At 23.1% G+C, this 20,086-nt stretch overlaps 2 protein-coding genes across 2 annotated transcripts in view; one reads left to right on the forward strand and one right to left on the reverse strand.

The window, feature by feature from the left end:
• The first annotated feature begins 477 nt into the window (after positions 1–477).
• On the forward strand, positions 478–16,380 carry LOC122508938 (sodium- and chloride-dependent GABA transporter 1-like). Its single transcript, XM_043622618.1, is given in 10 exon segments — positions 478–962; positions 2,000–2,181; positions 2,668–2,756; positions 2,758–2,840; positions 6,069–6,256; positions 6,501–6,517; positions 9,617–9,636; positions 9,639–9,807; positions 15,880–16,105; positions 16,108–16,380. Coding segments are annotated over 9 exon segments (1,149 nt in total). The 5' UTR covers positions 478–962; positions 2,000–2,097.
• The window catches only part of LOC122508999 (acid sphingomyelinase-like phosphodiesterase 3b), a 271,059-nt gene continuing 260,705 nt past the window's right edge, over positions 9,733–20,086 (reverse strand). The window contains exon 12 of the transcript XR_006302277.1: positions 9,733–9,939. The gene's annotated coding sequence lies outside the window, so the exon portion shown is untranslated. The remainder of the gene's footprint in view (positions 9,940–20,086) is intronic.

The raw sequence follows: 20,086 nt of genomic DNA on the forward strand, positions 1-20,086 counted from the left end.
TCCTTTGCGGGAAATTTAAAGACTCTACAAAGAATTTATTAATTAAATACAATAGAAAGGTAATTTTTTATTATATATAAATAAAAATCTAATCTTTAGATCAATGACACTTAGGACAATTTAGTATTTTTATATTTTGACATGTTCACAATACGTCATATTTTTTACATTATCAAAGTAATATCTTTTCGTACATTTCTTCACATTTAGACCGTATGATCCCTCCCCCCTCTCCTATGAGTGTGACGTAGTTTGGAACTTGTGAATGACCCCAAATATATAATTCCTATAATATATATTTATAATTGATATTCTTCTATTGACTCATATCCTTTTTATTTATTTAAAGAAACAAAATATGAATCAACTTATTAAATGAAAGGATTGTAGTTATTAATTATTCCGAAGGCAGTGAATTCTTCAATACGGAGGGAAATTTTATTAAGTTTTAAAAATGTATCCTTTGCTTTTGCCGCTCTCTTCTAGTAATCAAAAATTTCAGGTATTCCAAATGTTCCAAATCTTGTAACTTGTAAAATGAAAAAAAAAATGTTTGTAATTTTCGAAACGAAAATACACAAAACGGAAACTTGAACGGAAATTAATGAGTAAGTGAAGGACAGACATATATCTCTATCTTTCTCTGACTCATTCTACAGATTGCGATTACATTTCCGGTCCTGTCAGTTCCTGTTCAAGAATCTATTCTGCTATTTGGGCTTGTGTCATATTTATAATTCAGTTTTATATTAGTCTTAAATTATAATTAGACAAAATGTAAGTAATTGCAAATAGAATAAATTACATTCTCTAATCGAGTGTTTTCGGGAATATTCGCTAAATAAAAGATGGCGGCCAAGTACAACACTTCCTGTTGCTTCTTGCTGTCGATGTCGAAAAAATTTAGAGAGAACACTAGATTATTGCTAATTATTTTCGTTTGTACAGTCACCATTTTTCAGGTTTGTTATTTAAAATCGTGTTTCATAAATTTATCTTTATTTTATACTGAAAAGGAGTAAAATTCGAAATGTGAATATTTCCGCATTTAGTGTGGTTATAAAAGTGAGTAAAAAGTATCTCGAATTCGTTTTTTGACATCAAGTTTCTTTTTCATTTTACAAGAAGACAAATCTAGTGTTTTAAATAAACACGCTTAAAAGAAACCACTGACAGAAAGACATTTACAAAGAATTTGCCGTTTTTAGCCAAGAAACATAACCTCTAAATTCATAAGTTTGTCAAAAATTGAAAACGTTGAAAACCGATCAGTTATCGATTTTTGCGATTTTTGCCAAACTTATGAATTTAGAGATTATTTTTCTGTTGTGAATTAATTATATGAAATAATTCTGAATTAATTATAAATTGTAATACTTTTATTATGTCTAAAATTAAAGAAGGTACATTTACAAAATAAGTATATTTATCGTATTTGCGAATTTATTACTTTCATATCGAACAATATAATAGTAAAATTTAATATTTCCTCTTTTTATATTAGAAGCAAAACGATTTCGCAGGAATACCTCTCGAGATGGATTTTTTTATTTTTATATTCAGAAATGAAATTCCTATGAAGTTTTTCTGTCATATATACTATTTCTGTGAAAGTGGAATTTTCAATGATTTTTCACCGAGTCGCTCTGGTAGAATGTAATTAATGGAAATGGGTCAGTCTAGCTAAATGATTAAATGGAATAATTTGAAATAAACCTCATTGAATTTTCCCTGATGGCAGAACTTGTCTGAGAGCATCAAAAATATATCGCATTAATTTTAGATTTCATTTAAATTTATGTTTATTGTTATTTTGTTATAAAATGGTAAAATACGGATACATTATTCTGTGTGTCCGTATCATTCCTAAATTAGTAATTATAATAATGATTTTAGCATATATGTTTATTTTAATCATAATATGAAAATTCATTATTTCAAATTTATATATTTTAAAGTCGATAAATTCATATATTTTTCTATTTTGTTAAATTTACAGATTTACAAGATGTGGAATGACAGAAAAATGATTCTTCGACAATATTTTGTAGCAAATCATGCATGTCAATTGCAAGTGTTTGATCGAGTTTTGTATTTATGTTACCCGCATTGCTTTATAAAGGCGAGAATGTGACAGCTCTTCGTCATCTTTATGCCGTTATTTTCGGAACAATATTTCAGGTATTCAATTTATAAATACTGTTTAAAAAAAAAACATAAACAAAAATATAAAAAGCAGGGTGTCTACTAACCGGGAATTTAATTTCACCTGGAAAAACCGGGAATAAGAATTTAATTATTCATAAAAACTCTAATAAAAATTTTTGAAGCCATTTGTAGATTTATTTATGTTTGAAATCGAATAATTTTAAATTTGATAAGAAAAACAACCGGGAAAACCCGGGAATTTTGTTGAACTAAAATAGTAAACACTCTGATTTTTAAGAAGTTTTTTGTGGATAAAAGAGATAATTGAGTTAATCCGTTTCGGCTCTATGAGTACCTATTACGATCTGAATTAACATCGATAAGACCATTGGACTGATTAGAATTATGAACCCCTATGTTAATATATCGATTTGAAATGGATTATTCTATTTTTATTTGAAAGAATTTAAAAATTCAAATTTTATTTTATTATTCCAACCTAATTGCTAAGGGGCAAAGTGTGATTATGTTTTAGGTATTCGAGGAGCCACGTGGGAAAATTGGGGTGGAATAAGATGATGCCTCCCACTTGCTTGGATAATCCGTTTCTTGTCTGTTGAAAGGAGTTCAGTCTTTCGGAAAAATCGTCTATTTTGCTCCATTGTTCCCATATTTTGCTCTATTAACAAGAGGTGAGTATTTTCTTTTACATGTCGAACAGAAAATACTTTCAATACCTTATCAGTAAAACTTAAAAGTTCGCTACTTATTAACTTTTCTAAAGTAATTATAGTTTTCAATTAGATTTTTCAATGAAAACATTAATTTTTTTCAACTTTTTCATTTTTTTCTATTCTTTCTATTTTCTATTTTTTCTATTTCCGATTCTCTTCTATTTTTTCTATTTCCTATTCTTTTCTTTTTTTTCTATAAATAAAACTTTTCGTGTGAACATTTTTATGTATAAAAAGTTATTGATTTTTGCTTAGTGAAGTATATAGTTTTATATTCAGTATTATTGAAAATATTCCTAGTAACAATGTGGAGGCTATTTTTGCTCGAGACAGAAAGGTTTCTTTTTCTAGATTCTGATAAAGATTTTTTTCTATCGACTGTCACCAAGGCGACCCTATCCTTTTTTCTCTATCATCCTGTGGAAAATCCATGTACTCATGGATCAGAAGCTCGAATAGTTCTTAAAGTAAATGTTGCTTGAAATTCGATGGAAAATGAGTTACTTAATAATGCAATTTAAACAAATTTACTGTAGAAAAAATTTACTAAAAATATTATATAATTATCGTAAATTCTTTCATAATTTTTATTTGTATATCAGGGTTGCCGCACAGGTCAGGGAAATTCAGGGAATAGTCAGGGATTTTTATTAAAAGTAGTGGAAAAAATTTAATTTTTAGAATTCATAAGAAAATTATGAATTTTCTTGTCTTTTTTGTTTGATTTATAAATACTATGAAATTACCAAGAATTCTAATATAAAACCTTTAATTCTTTTCTATTTTTGACAATGATTTCTTTTTAAATAACTTCATTTTTGAAGACATATCGTAAAATTACTAATTTTAGAAATTATTAAATGAATAATTTTACTAGAATATTTCAAAATTAATTGAATTTTAAAAGCTTTGAGTTTACAATTTTAATGAAAATTTTTCTAAAAACGTAATTATTCTTAAAAATTGTATTAAAATATGTCAAAAGAATTCAATTATTTACAATACAATTTTGATAAAATTATTCGCAAAGATTGAATTATTTTCATAAATTAAGAAAAATTTCCCAGGAATTCAACTATTTACAAATTTTTTATAAATTTCTTTGCAATAATTAAATTCTTTTCATAAATAATGTAACTCAAAGCTAAATTTTAATTATTTTTAATGGAATTTTAATCGAATTCTTTGAAAAATGTAATTATTCTTAAAAATTTTATTAAAATACTACGTCAAGAGAAATCAATCACTTAAAAATTATTTGATAAAATTCTTTATGAGAATTTAATTTTGAGAAATAATCAATTATTCAATAAATTATTAATTTTTGAATTTAAATAATTGAATTTTCGTAGAATTTTCTAATAGAAATTGATAGTTTTAAGAAAATTCAATGCAAAATTCAATTATTTTCAAAACAAATCAAATTCTTCTTGGGAATTCAATTATTTTCAGGAATTTCGCTAAAATTCATTGCAAAAATCAATTATTTTCATAAATTACAAAAGAATTTATCACAAGAATTCAGTTATCTTTAAAAGTATGTAATAAAATTCTTCGCAAAAATTCAATTATTTACAAAAATTGAAAAAAAAATCTCGCTAACATTTCAATTATCTTTATAAATTGCAAAGTTTTTTGCCAAAAAATTCAATTATTTCAGTACAATTTTAATTGAATTCCTGCAAAGAATTCTATTATAGTTCGTCGAAAGAATTCAATTATTTTTAAAAATCCTATTAAAATTCGTGGAGAGAATTCAATTATTTTCAAAAATTTAAATAAAATTCTTGGCAAAATTTCAATTATTTTCAAAAATTTCCCTCAATCAATGATTTTCAAAATTTACTAATTTTAATAAAATTGTCTAAAAGAATTCAATTATTTAAAAAAAAAAATAATAAAATTGTACACAAACCTTTAATTATTTTCATAAAATAATAAAAATTTCACAGGAATTTATATATTTACAAATCTTTTATAAATTTCTTTACAATAATTCAATTATTTTCATAAAATAATAAAAATTTTACAGACATTCAATTATTTACAAATTTTTTTTATAAATTTCTACACAATCATTCAATTATTTTCATAAATAATAAACCTTATTGTAGAATTTCAATTATTCTTAAAGTTTTAATCGAATTCCTCAAAAAATGGAATTAATCTTAAAAATTTTATTAAAATTCCTCAAAAAAATTCAATTATTTAAAAATCTATTAATAAAATTCTTCATGAGAATTCAAATTTAAGGAAAGTGCAATAATTGAATTCTAGTAGAATTTGGAAAAGGTTTCAAATTTAAAATCTTTGAAAATCTGAATTTTTCACATTTTTAACTAACAATTCTGTGGAATTAATTTTTTTGAGAAAGTTTAATTGCAGATTTTTTTTTGAAATTAGTTGAATTTTTTATTTTCTTTTTTAAATTTAATTGAAGAATTTCCGAATAATAGAAATTTCTGTAAAGTTGAATAGTAAACAAATTGATTTGAAAATTCTCAAAAAAATTTTTCAAAAATTATTAAAAATAATTGATTTATAGGGGAATTTTAGTTAAAAATTCAAGAAAATAATAATTGAATGGAAATGATAAAAATAATTTTAAAGAAGTTACAGTAACAATTCTTATAATATAAAATAATGATTTTTTCACTCTGTTTTCTAATAATATTCTTATAAGTTGTTGAATTTCAAAAAGGTTTAAATTTTGAATGTTTTGAAGAATTTTAATTCCTACGGAAAAATAATAATTAAATATTTATTTCAAAAAGAAGTTATTGATGTTTTCGAATAATTTTACAATTAAAGAAATTCGTAAATAAATCTAAAAGAAAATTTTTTTGAGTATCTAATAATTTTTAGAGTGAATGCAGAATATTCTTTAGGGTTAGGGAAAAAGTAAAAATTTTGTCTTGAAATCAGGGAAAACCAAAATTAAATTTTCGTGGTTGTATATTTATTGTATATTACTTTAATATTTTCTTTGTAAATAAGGATTTTAGTTGATTGTACTGAATTAATTAAAAATTAATAAGTCACTTATTATTAAGACTCGTGCAATTTATTACTAATTGAAATTTTTCTTTGTGTAAATTAAATTTCTTTCTTTCAAAAATGTTTTTTTCTTTTTGAAAAACAAATCAATAAATAGTTTTAAGCATAAATCTATAATTTTACGCATAGAAATTGAAATTTTCAGGACGTGTCACATTATAAAAGAAGGACATCGAAAGAAGAAAATTCGCCATCAGTTTATAGTCGTCAAGAATGTACGAGGTGATGCAGTATCCCAAACTTTTTTCTCCTTTGGAATTGGATGGTATTCTCTGGTGACATTGTCCAGCTGTATCAACTTTACAAATGTCACACAGGTAAGCAGCTATCGTGCGCGGATCAAATAAATGTACAAGCTCGGGCATCGATCATTCGATTTTTTTTCCCGATTGGCAAATTTGGTCCATGTCATTGCTTAAGTGACAGTATAGCATTTATATGTACAACAGTGTATAGAATATATATATATATATATGTATATGTTGGATGAAATATCCCTATATAACACGTGTGCATCTTTACTCCGTATTTGTTGTTGGATCAAACGTTTCGATTTAACAGCAAATGCTGGTAAATAGGTACAGACACGCGATGGCTCTGACTAGTGAAGTATGAAACTTATACATGGATTCACGAACCCTGCTGAAATTGTAATGAAATGTTCGCCGACTCGTTGCAGCATGTACTGCTAGATAAAGCAGCAAAACCCCTTTTAAAGTGTGCACGTTTAGTTGTAAAGCGACGATTTCACACATAGAGGGACAAGCGACGTATTGCGGCAACATTTATATCGCGGCAGTAGAAAAGAAAACCCCTCTCTGACCATTGCAATAAAAGAGACTTGCCAACTGTAAGCCGTGTAAAAATAGCGTATATCAAATGTCATATTCTCGGAGGAAAAAAAATTTTTATTTCCCTCTGTATGGGGAATAATTAAATATCAATATACGTGGACCAGGACCAGGGCTCGAACAAGTAAATTTGCTTTAAGTCCGTAAAAGTCCGTTTTTTTTAAAAGATTCGTAATCTGATTAAAAAATTCAATTATGTTCAAAAATTTTTAAAAATTCTCGTCAAAATTTCAATTATCTTTAGAAATAATGAAATTCTTCTCTAAAATTCAATTATTTCTAAAAATTTTAACAAAATTCTTGAGAAAATTTCAATTATTCTAAAAAAAGTTTTCCTGAATTCAATGATTTTTAATATCTACTTTTAGAAAAATTCACAAAAGAATTCAATTATTTAAAAAGAAATATTATTAAAATTCTTATCAAGAATTCAATTATTTTCAAAAGTAATCAAATTCTTCGCAGAAATTCAATTATTTTCAAAAATTTTAATAAAATTCTTGCGGAAAAATTTCAATTATTTTCAAAAAATTTTTCACAATCAATGATTTTCAAAATTTACTAATTTTAATCAAATTGTCCAAAAGAATTCAATTATTTTTAAAAAAAATTTAATACAATTCTACACAAACCTTTAATTATTTTCATCAAATAATAAAAATTTCACAGGAATTCAATTATTTACAAAATTTTTTATAAATCTCTTCGCAATGATTCAATTATTTTCATAAAATAATAAAAAATTTCACAGGAATTCGATTTGTTACAAATTTTTTTTTATAAATTTCTTTGCAATCTTTCAAATATATTCAAAAGTAATAAAATTTTCACAGAAACTTAATTAGTTAAAAAATTAATAAATCTCTTGTCAAAATTTCAATTTTTTCATAAATAATTAAATTCTTCTCCAAAATTCAAATATTTTCAAAAATTTTTAAAAATTTCTTAGCAAAATTTAAATTATTCTCACAGGAATTCAATTATTTTGAAATTTTTCATAAATTTCTTCGCAATCATTAAATTATTGTCATAAATAGTAAAATTTTTAGAAGGATTCAATTATTTTCGTAAATAATAAATTCTCAAAAATTTTATTAAAATTCTTCAAAAGAATTTAATTGTTTAAAAATTTATTAATAACATTCTTTATAAGAATTTAATTTGAAGAAAAATAGAATAATTGAATTCTAGTAGAATTTTGAAAAGATTTCAAATTAAAATCTTTGAAAATCTGAATTTTTTATATTTTTAACTAACAATTCCGTGTAATTAATTTTTTCAGAAAGTTTAATTGCGGATTTTTTTTGAAATTATTAAAAGTTTTTATTTTCTAAAATATATTTAATTAAAGAATTAACGAATAATTGAAATTATTAACAAAAGAATTCATTACAAGAATTGAGTTATCTTCAAAAGTAGGTAATGAAATTCTTCGCAGAAATTCAATTATTTTTAAAAATTTGAGAAAATCTCGCTAATATTTGAATTATCTTTATAAATCGCAAAATTTTTTGCCAAAAAATTAAATTATTTTCAGTACAATTTTAATTGAATTCCTGCAAAGAATCCAATTATTCTTAAAAATATTATTAATATTCGTGGAGAGAATTCAATTATTCAAAAATTTGTTGATAAAATTCTTTATGAGAAATTAATTTTAAGAAACATTAAATTATTCAGTGATTATTTATTTGCATTTTATTTGTATTTAAAATTTTAAATAATTGAATTCTCGTGGAATTTTCTATTAAAAATTGATTTAAATATGAATTTCAGTTGAAATTTAAAATTTTTTAATTGAATATTACAAGCAATATAGGTAGCGTGAATTTTTAGAAATAATTGAATTTTGAATTTAATTTTTTTTGGAAAACTTTAATTGAATTTTTTTATTATTTTAAGTTTTCGTTTTCTAATAAAGTTTTAATTGAAGAATTGACGAATAATTGAAATTATTTAATTATATTATATAAAACATGAAGAAATCGATCACTCCGAGTCGAATGCGTTCAGAAGCGAAAGATCGAAATCGTAAATCTTGAATAATTGAACCATTCTGATAAGATGGGAGGTAAAGATGTTTGTAAAGCAGTAATTATTAAATATAGTGTTTAGTCCCGTGTTTACAAGCACTAGTTAGGTATAAAATAATCAATCTGTCTCAATATGGCGCACTAACAATACCCATACCTACGTATACGATGAACAAACAGTCAAATTCAAACAATACCCATGGCGATGTTTTAGCTTGTGCATCAAACCAAAGTGGCCTTCAACTAATAGTGCTTTATTTACAAAGTGACTTTATACCCGGGTATCACACTGTGGCTGCTTTTGCGGTTTTGTTGCGTGTCATATTATGTAAACCAAGCCTGAAATTGAACTCTCCGAAAAGAATGAAAAGCTCTCTCTAAATCCTTCAAGTGAGAAAATTATACGGCAGAGACGATTCCTTAAGATTCTTTCTTCTTTCTATTATTGAAATGAAAATTTACTAAATTATATATATTGCTTTGTGTCAGAAATTCCCTTATGTGAGCTTATAATATTTTTTTTTCACTTTTACTTTAATATTACTTTGTATTCATTCTTATAAAACAAGTTTTTATTGATTCAATGATTTTCAATATTTTAAAAAAATTCTTTTCCAAAATTCAATTATTTTCAAAAATTTTAATAAAAGGCTTGGCAAAAATTCAATTATTTTCACAAATTTTCCTCAATTCAATGATATTCAAAGTATTTATTTTAATAAAATTTTTTGAAAGAATTAAATTCTTGCAAAAATTTTTTAAAAATAATTAAAGAAATTTATTATTATTACAGCGATGCAATCTTTGTTTCACTCCGGAAATCCGTTGACGTGTTTTTGCTGGATTTGCGATATTTTCCATAATGTTCCTGGCGCAACAGATGAATATACCCATCAGTGAAGTGGTCCAAAGCGGCACATAACCTGAGGCAGTGGTGCGAATGCCACTTCCTAACCTATGGGCAATTCTATTCTTGGCAGCCGGGTAAGTACACTATGAAAGAAAATTGTTAGTTCCTAACTTCTGACTCTACATCACAGAAAAAACCTGCGATTTCAAAATTATTCCCGTGTACAATATACTCATTTTCATAAGCAGTGAAAATGATGCCGCTCTCTGAAAATAAAGAGAAAATCAAAATTAAATCTTTGTGGGAAATTTTATTGATTTTAAAAAATCGCTTTTTATTTCAATTTTTATACAGATATTTATACTCTTCTCTAAATTTGACATAGTTAAAAATAATTCGATAGCAAAATATCAGTCACTAATTCAAATACAGTATATGTAAATAAATTAAAAAAGAATTATCGAATTAATAGAAATTTAGTGAAATTCAACTGAAAATAATTAAATTTGTTAAAGAATTTAATTAAAAACTTTTTAACAAATCGAATTTTCAAAGTATTTTAATTTAATAATTGATAAATAATTGAATTTTATAAAGAGTCACATTCAAATGTATTCATGTCTCTTAGTGCGAAGATTAATAATTAAAATTTTTAATTGTGAATTTAAAAAAAAGATACACACTTATAATTTTTTAATAAAATTGAATTTTCGCAGTTTTTTTGAAAATTTTGAAAAATAAGATTTTGGAAATTTTTCAATTCTATTGTTTCATGATAATTGAAGTTTTATAAACAAATAATTGAAAATTTTTGAAATAATTGAAATTTCTTTACATTTCATTAAAAATAATTAAATTCCTTTAAAGAATTTTATTTAAGTTTTTCAAAAATAATCAAGGGACGTTAGTCACCGTAATTATAATTTTATTTTTAAAAATTTCTTCGCAATATATTCAAATATTTTCATAAATAGTAAAACTCATGGCAGAATTTCAATTATTTTTAATACAATAATTTTAATCGAATTTCTCGAAAAATGTAATTATTCGTAAAAATGTTATTAAAATTTATAAAAAGAATTCAATTATTCAAGAATTTGTTGTTGAAATTCTTTATGATAATTCAATTATCTTTACAAATAGTAAAATTTGTCAGGAGAATTAAATTATTTTATACAATTTTAATAAAATTCTTCAAGAGAATTCAATTATTTTTAGAAATTTTAGTAAAATTCTTCGCAAAAATTCAAATATTTTCATGAATAATAAAATTCTTCTTAGGAATACAATTATTTTTATAAATAATAAGATTCTTCTTAGGAATTCAATTATTTTTACAAATAAAGTAAATTCTTCTCAAAAATTTAATTATTTTTAAAAATTTTAATAGAATTCTTTTTAGGAATTGAATTATTTTTGATAAATAATTAAAACTCAACTGAACTCATTCAACTGAATTTGAATTATTTTTAATACGATAATTTTAATCGAATTCCTCGAAAACTGTAATTATTCTTAAAAATTTTATTAAAATTTATAGAAAGAATTCAATAATTAAAGAATTTGCTTATGAAATTCTTTATGAGAATTCAATTATTTTTACAAATAGTAAAATTTGTCAGAAGAATTTAATTATTTTATACAATTTTAATAAAATTCTTCGAAAGAATTCAATTATTTTTAGAAATTTTAATAAAGTTCTTCTCAAAAATTCAATTATTTTGATAAATAATGAAACTCATCGCAGAATTTCAATTATTTTGAATACAATTTTTAATTAATTCTTCGAAAAATGCAATTATTCTTAAAAATGTTCTTTAAAATTCATCGCAAGATTTCAATTATTTCTATAAATAGAAAAATTCTTTAGATTTACTTAATTATTTTGAATATTATTAAAAAAAAAAATCTTCACAAGAATTCAATTATTTTCATAAATTACCATAAAATTCTAAAAAAACAATTTAATTAGTTTCAAAAGTAATAAAATTCTTTACAGAAATTCAATTATTTTTAAAAATTCTCAAAATTTCAATTATCTTTATAAATAAATAAATTGTTCTTCACAATTCAATTATTTTCGAAAATTTTAATAAAATTCTACACAACCATTTAATTATTTTCATAAATAATAACATTTTCTGGAAGGATTAAATTATACTCTTATAAATAGTAAAATTCTTTGCGAAAATTCAATTAGTATCAATACATTTTAATAAAATTGAATTAATCAAATTTTTTAATTATAATTATAAACAGACAAGATTATTTTAAAAAATTGAAAAAATTCTTTGTTTAATTCAATTATTTTTCAAATTTTTAATTAAAATTATTAAAAAAAACATTATTTTTGAAAAATTTAAAGAAACTTGTCAAAAGAATTTAATTATTCATAAAAACTCTAATAAAATTTTTTGAAGTCATTTTTATATTTATTTATGTTTGAAATCAAATAAATTTAAATTTGATGAGAAAAAAAAGCAGGGAAAAATTAAGACAAAGTCGGGAAATAACCGGAAATTTTGTTGAATGAAAATAGTAGACACCCTGATTTTAGTTCTTAGGGTTCTTAGTTTTTTGTATTTGTATTCAAAACATTATAAACATAAACTAAAATTTTTGCTTCTTACTTCTTAGTATTGTCATTCAAAAATTTACAAACATAACCTAAAATTTTTTGTTTCTTAGTTATATTTTACAATTTAAGAAACAGTTTATCTTTGCTCGTATCATTTTATTGAAATTTTCCTTCTTTCCAGAAAACAATGAGCTGCAGAGAAATGTTCCATCTACATCATCTACATCTACAGATACTGTGCAGCGGAGTCACGGACGATGATGAAAGGCCTCTTCAGTAGTACGAGTAAGTATACGGTCAGACCCCTATAGCCAACAGCTAATAGAAATTTGACTTTTTAAGTTTTCATTTCATTTTCATCTACTGTATAACGAGTCACGAGAGCAGGGAGAAAGAGAGAGAAAATTTAATTATTTTAATAAGTCGCGCATATGCGGAGACATAAAAATTTGTCAATTTCTCAAAGGGTGTGCACACACAAGTTTTTATTAGCATTTTATTATTTTTTTAGTATGCAGTGAAAGATAAAAAGATGCCACTCTCTAAGTGTCACTATTGTACCCAAGGGAGTTGTGGCGTTGGAAAGGCGTATTTGTGTGCTTTGACTGGAAAAATAAGAAGAGAAAATCAGCCAAGTAATGTCAGGAGACAACTCCTTTTTAATCCCAATAGTCCCATATAAATAATGCTTTTTTTTAACTTGATACATTTTTCAAAAAAATTTTCTCTTATATGCTGAATGTGCGGACAAATATGGTTTCTTATTTTTAGAAGTATAAAATTCATATACCGGTTCTGGGAAAAGAGAATTATTAATGTTTATTGCATATGTGACAGTTTATGGTGGTGAAAGGGACATATCGAGGTGAGAAATTTAAGGTTATGTTTTTTTCTTTCGCCTTAAATGGCCTCCTGCAGTTAGGTTATATAATTACAATTTTAATTTCAATTATTTTCAAAAATTTTCCTGAAGTCAATGATTTTCAATATCTATACTATTTTAATTAAATTTTGCAAAAGAATTCAATTATTTAAAATAAATTTTGATAAAGTTCTACGCAAACATTTAATTATTTACGTAAATAATAATAATTTTACAAAAATTCAATTATTTAAAATTTCTTTTTACAGAGATTCAATAAATAATAAAATTCTTGTTAGGAATTCAATTATTTTCATAAATAATAAAACTTATCATAGAATTTCAATTATTTTTAATACAATTTTAATCGAATTCCTCGAAAATTGTCATTATTTTTAAAAATTTTATTAAAATTTGTCAAAAGAATTCAATTATTTAAAAATTTGTTGATAAAATTCTTTATGAGAATTCAATTCTGAGAAACATTTAGTTCTTCAATTAATTATTTTTCTTTGTATTTGAATAATTGAATTCTCGTAGAATTTTCTAGTTAAAATTGATTTAAAAATGAATTTCAGTTAAAATTTTAGATAATAATTGAATATTTAAAGCATTATAGCATGGATTTTCAGAAATAATTGAATTTTAAAAAGGTTTCAATTTAAAATCTTTGAAAATTTAAATACTTCATAATTTTAACTAAAATTTGTATAGAATTAATTTTTTTGAAAAAGTTTGATTGGAATTATTTGAAATTAGATGAATTTTTCAATATATATTATTTAATTATTAAAAATAATTGATTTAGACAAAAATTCTCTTAATGTTATTAAAAAGAATTGGTTTATTAAAAAATTTTAGTTAAAAAAACTAAAAAATAATTGACTTTTGGAGAAGTTAAAATTCAATTATTTTTAAAAGTAATAAAAATCTTTGAAGAAATTCAATTATATTCAATTATCTTAATATGTAATCAAATTCTTCTCCAAAATTCATTTTTTTCAAAATGTTTAATAAAATTCTTGCGTGAAAATTTCAATTATTTTTAAAAATTTTAATAAAATTCTTAGAAATTCAATTGTTTTTAAAATTTTCAATAAAATTCGTAGAAATTCAATTAACTTAAAAATTTTAATAAAATTCTTAGAAATTAAATTATTTTTAAAAGTTTTAATAAAATTCTTAGAAATTCAATTATTTTTTAAGTTTTCAATAAAATTCGTAGAAATTCAATTAATTTAAAAATTTTAATAAAATTCTTAGAAATCCAATTATTTTTAAAAATTTTAATAAAATTCTTAGAAATTGAATTATTTTTGAAAATTTTAATAAAACTGTTGAAAAGAATTCAATTACTTTCATAAACAATAAAACTAATCGCAGAATTTAAATTATTATTAATACAATATTTTTAATAAATTCATAAAAAAATGCAATTATATTTTTAAAAATTTTGTTTAAATTCTTCGCAAGAATTCAATTATTTTTAAAAAAATATAAAAATTCTTATCATGACATCAGTTATTTGTATAAATAATAAAACTCATCGCATTTTATTAAAATTCGTCGAAAGAATTCAATTATTCAAAAATTTGTTAATTAAATTCTTTATGAGAATTCAATTTTATGAAGCATTCAATTATTCAATAAATTATTTAGGTTTGTATTTAAATAATTGAATTCTCGTAAATTTTTCTAATTAAAGTTGATTTAAATATTAATTTCAGTTTTAATTTTAGTTAATAATTGAATATTTAAAGCATTATAGTATGAATTTTTAGAAATAATTGAATTTTCAAAAGGTTTCAAATTGAAATCTTTAAAAATTTCAATTTTTTATACTTTTAACTAACTGTTCTATAGAATGAAAATTTTGTCAAAATTCGTCGAAAAAATTCAATTATTTTAAAATTTGTGGATAATGATGTTTCTAAGAATTTAATTTTAAAAAACATTCAATTACTCAATTAATTACTTACTTTTGTATTTAAAATTTTAAATAATTGAATTCCCGTAAATTTTTCTAACTAAAGTTAATTTAAGTATTAATTTCAGTTAAAAATGTAGATAATTGAATTGAAAAAAGAATTATAGCATGAATTTTTAGAAATAATTGAATTTTGAAAAGGTTTCAAATTAAAATCTTCAAAAATTTGAATTTTTCAGTCAGAGAAAAACCAAAATAAATTTTGTTCAAATAATTTTACGTCCGTTTTTTTAAATCTAACAAAATATTTTAAAAAAAAACGGACGTAAAATCATTTGAATTAATCTGACAAAATTAAATTTTGTTTATCCTGCAATAATTTATTTTAGGAAACAAGTCCCCCTTTCATTGCCGTGAAATGTCACATTATTTTGACTTGATAAATCGAATATTGGGAATGAAAAAATAAAAGAAGGAAAAAAAAAGTAATGAGAATTTCCTCAATTTGAATTTGGCAAAAAAAAGACTATTTTAAAAATGTAAATTTAAAAATGAAATGCAAACGAGAATGCCTCGATTTTTTTTTCTATAGCAAAACACATTTTTCTCTATGGATATCATCCGGTTTTCGATTAATCAGTCAACGAATATCGATTGGAAATTTATGGCGAAAATTCTCTCTCTTTGCCGATTAAGCGAATGTTATTGACGTGACTTTGATATGCAGGATATGTTCTTTTGTGCCGAGATTCATTGACATGATTTATATGCACGCGGTACATTAAGCATATCTCAAAGGATTGTTTATCATTTTAGTTTGCAGGAATACAAACAATTAGCACCGCAGTTGTTGTTGTTGTTGTTGTGCTAGACGTTCCTGTCCGTTCCGGATTCTCCTATATGGATGCGATGAAAATACGAGACTTATGTGATTTTGGGAATATGCGCGCAACGCAACGTGCTTGGTTACTGGCAATACCTATGGTTTTCGATGGGGGAATTTACCTGTTCACTCTGATGGACTGGAACACAGCTTCCTGGGCCATGCTATTGATCGGTTTTGCAGAGAGAGAGTGAGTGAGAGAGAGGAGGTTGTACTTGCATCGTCGTGGTGGTTCTACGGATGCAACAAATTTCTACATAACATCACGGAAATGCAAATGAACTTCGGATGTTTACTGTACAGCTATTGGCGGCTCAGCTGGATCGTGCTTGCACCGATTACCGCCTTGGTGAGTATATGCCTCGATATATATCTATTCCGGACGTTACATGGTTTCAACTTGTTGTGGGATTTGTGGATCTTCCACACGCATCCTCCTCCACACACACATATCTAACATTTTTTAATTTAACGCCAGATATCTATTTCCTCGAGAAATTGCCCATGAAAGAAGGAATTCAATTCCTTCCCGAGTTGAAACACTCGAGCAATTGATTTCACCCCCATACACTTACACACACAAACACGAACACTTATATCTATACAAGCTATCTGATTTACTGGAATTTGACTATTTGGTAGTTGTGTATTTGCCTCATTTAAATAAGAGGATTTGTTTACTAGGGATTAGTTCATCTCAACGAGTTTAATCACTAGAAAACACTAACTGTGTTAATTAGTAGGTATCCATGGCAATTGTTTTCGGAATATTTCGGAACCAATTGATGAATTTTAAATTAATTGATTATTTGTAAACTGATACTGAATTATTAAACTGAAGAATTATATTTATATACAAAGATGGCAAATGGATGGTTGTATTAATGTATCGAAAGAATTTACAGAAATTCAGGGAAAAGTCAGGGAAATTAAGATCCTAAAGTTCTGAACGTTCAAATGAATCAAATTTGAAATTTATTTATTTCTTCTACAAATTAAATTTTTATAACAATTATTTTGCGTCACTATCCAAAAAATTAATTACTGACTTTCTAAAAGTACAATTTCAGTTTTAAAACTTTTTTGTAATTAGTAATTTATAAAAATATCTTTAGTAAAAATTATTTCCATCATTTGAACGTTCAAAATTTGGGGATCATGGGAAATTAGGAAAAATATCAGGAAATTTTATTAAAAATACTGGGAAAAATTTAATTTTTAGAATTCATAAGAAAATTCAAAATTTTTGTGTCAGAAAGCTTTAAAAATGTTAAAAATAATTTTACAACAATTTAATTCTTGAAGAAATATTGTAAAACTATTAAAAATAATTGATTTATTGAAGAATTTTAGTTGAAAACACTTTAAAAAAAATTGAATTTTGGAGAAGTTACAAACGATTGCAGAAATTCGATTATTTTCAAAAATAATAAAAATCTTCTCAGAAATTCAATTATGTTCAAATTTTTTTTTAAAATTCTGGTCAAAAATTCAATTATCTTTATAAATAATAAAATTCTTCTCCAAAATTAGATTAATTTCAAAAATTTTTAAAGAATTTTAGTCAAATTTTTATTATCGTTATAAATAATAAAATTCTTCTCTGAAATTCAATTATTTAAAAAAATTTTAATAAGGTTCTTGCCAAAAATTCAATTATCTTTATAATTAAGAAAATTCTTCTCTCAAATTTCAAATATTTTCAAAAAATTCTGGTCATAAATTCAATTATCTTTATAAATAATAAGATTCTTCGCAGAAATTCAATTAATTTCAAAAATTTTGATAAAGTACTTGTCAAAATTTCAATTATTTTTAAAAATTTTTCTCAATTCAATGATTTTCAATATCTATTATTTTAATAAAATTTTCCAAATGAATTTAATTATTTAAAAAAAAAAATTAATAAAATTTTACGCAAACATGTGATTATTTTAATAAATAAAAAAAATTTCACAGTATTTCAATTATTTACGAATTTTTTATGTTTTTTTGGCAATAATTCAATTATTTTCATAAATAATAAAACTCAACGCAAAATTTTATATTTTATTTTTTTTAAATATTTTAAGAAACAGTCAATTATTCAATAAATTATTCATTTTTGTATTTAAGTAATTAAATTTTCTTTGAATTTTCTAATAGAAATTGATAATTTGTTATAAATAGTAAATATTTCACAGGAATTCAATTATTATTTACAAATTTTTTTATAAATTTTTTCGTAGTAATTCTATTATTTTCATAAATAATAAAAGTTCAGTGAGAATGAATTATAATAAAATTCTTTTCAGGAATTCAATTATTTTCATAAATAGTAAAACTCATTGTAGGATTTCAATTATTTTTAAAAATAATAAATAATACAATTTTAATCGAATTTCTCTAAAAATGTAATTATTATTCTTAAAAATTTTATTAAAATACTTCAAAAGAATTCAATTTCAATAAATTTTTTTCTCTAGGTATTTAAATAATTGAATTCTAGTAGAATTTTTTTAATGAAAATTGATTTCAATATGAATTTCAGTTCAAATTTTAGATAGTAATTGGTTATTAAATGCATTACAGAGTGAATTTTGAGAAATAATTGAATTTTGAAATTTAAATATTTTCAAAATCTTCTATTTTAATAATATTTCTTAAAATAATTCAATTATTTAAAAAAAAAATGTAATAATATTTGTTGCAAGAATTCAATCATTATCATAAATAATAAAATTCTTCACAGGATAATAATGATTAAATATTTAATTAAAAATTATATTTGTTGAATTGAAAATTGTTTCGTGAAAAATTCTGGGAAAATTCGAAGTTTTTTTTGAATAATTTCACAATTAAAGAAATTCGTAAATAAATGTAATAGAAAATATTTTTTTTTAATATCTAATCATTTTTAGAATGAATGATAATATTTTTGAAAATCAGGAAAAAAATAAAAATTCTGTCAGGAAATCATGGAAATGTCAGGGAAAAATAAAATAAAATTTTTGTGGTAACGCTGAATGAATAAATCAGTAGTAAAAGTATGTTTCGGTCAGACGAGTTGATTATATTGTAAATAAAAGAATTAGAACATTTTTTTGAGTATCTAATAATTTTTAGAGTAAATCAAAATATTATTTAGGGTCCGAGGAGTAGTAAAAATTTTGTCTGAAAATCAGGGAAAAGTCAGGGAAAAACAAAATTAAATTTTTGTGGCAACCCTTTTAGTTATTTTAATATTTCTGAAGCGCTGCGGAGAAAATATTTTAGTTTATATTTATTATGAATGGAATGAATTTTGATCGGAAATATATCAAAGGAGAATAATTCTTAATATAAACTACTATTGTTTAAGATAAATGAAATATAATGAAAATGAAAATAAATGAAAATGAAATAGAAACTCTTAATATAAGGTAAAAATAATTGAAACATAACCTTAAAATGAATTGCTGTTTTGGGTATCTATGATCGAAGCGTGTCACATTTATAAAACATTCGCTATATAAAGATTATTTCATAATTTAATAATTCTTCTCAGCTTCCACATAAAAATAAAATTCTCTGTCATCTATACAAGTTTGAAATTACATTTATAGTTTTAGAATATAATATAAAAAGAAAATCATACAATCAAAAGGTTTGCTCTAAATTTAGGGAACTGTCAGGGAACTTTATCAAAAGAACTGGAAAAACGTCTAATTTTTAGAATTACTAAAAAAAAACTCGTTTTGCTGTAGAAAATATTTTTGAAAAACTCTGAATTTTTTTATACTTTAAATCGACAAGTTTCGAACGTTGAAATGGTTGAAATGAACGAGAAATTTTTTCTTAAAAATATTATAAGAAATCAAAAGAAAAAGAAAAGTTTGAAAAGTATTTCTAAACATTCCTCATATAATTTTTAGAAATTTTCTAAAAGTGTAGGATTTTATTAATGTTGCAAATTGTACCGCTCCCAAAATATGTCTTTACATCTAATTAGTGAATATGAATATGTAATTAATAGTTAAATAATGTGAAAAATTTTAATCAAACTCGTTGTGGCGAATGAAAATTCTTGGTTCGTTCGGATGATTTTAAATATTGGAGATCTTTTGGCAAGTGGAACAAAACTCGGTTTGTTAAAAAGTGGAGAAAAAAGTTCTTTCTACGACAGCAAAGTAATTTGCTATCGC

The sequence above is a fragment of the Leptopilina heterotoma genome, unplaced genomic scaffold (genome assembly GCF_015476425.1).
Source record: "Leptopilina heterotoma isolate Lh14 unplaced genomic scaffold, ASM1547642v1 Lhet_59, whole genome shotgun sequence".
Taxonomy (NCBI): domain Eukaryota; kingdom Metazoa; phylum Arthropoda; class Insecta; order Hymenoptera; family Figitidae; genus Leptopilina; species Leptopilina heterotoma.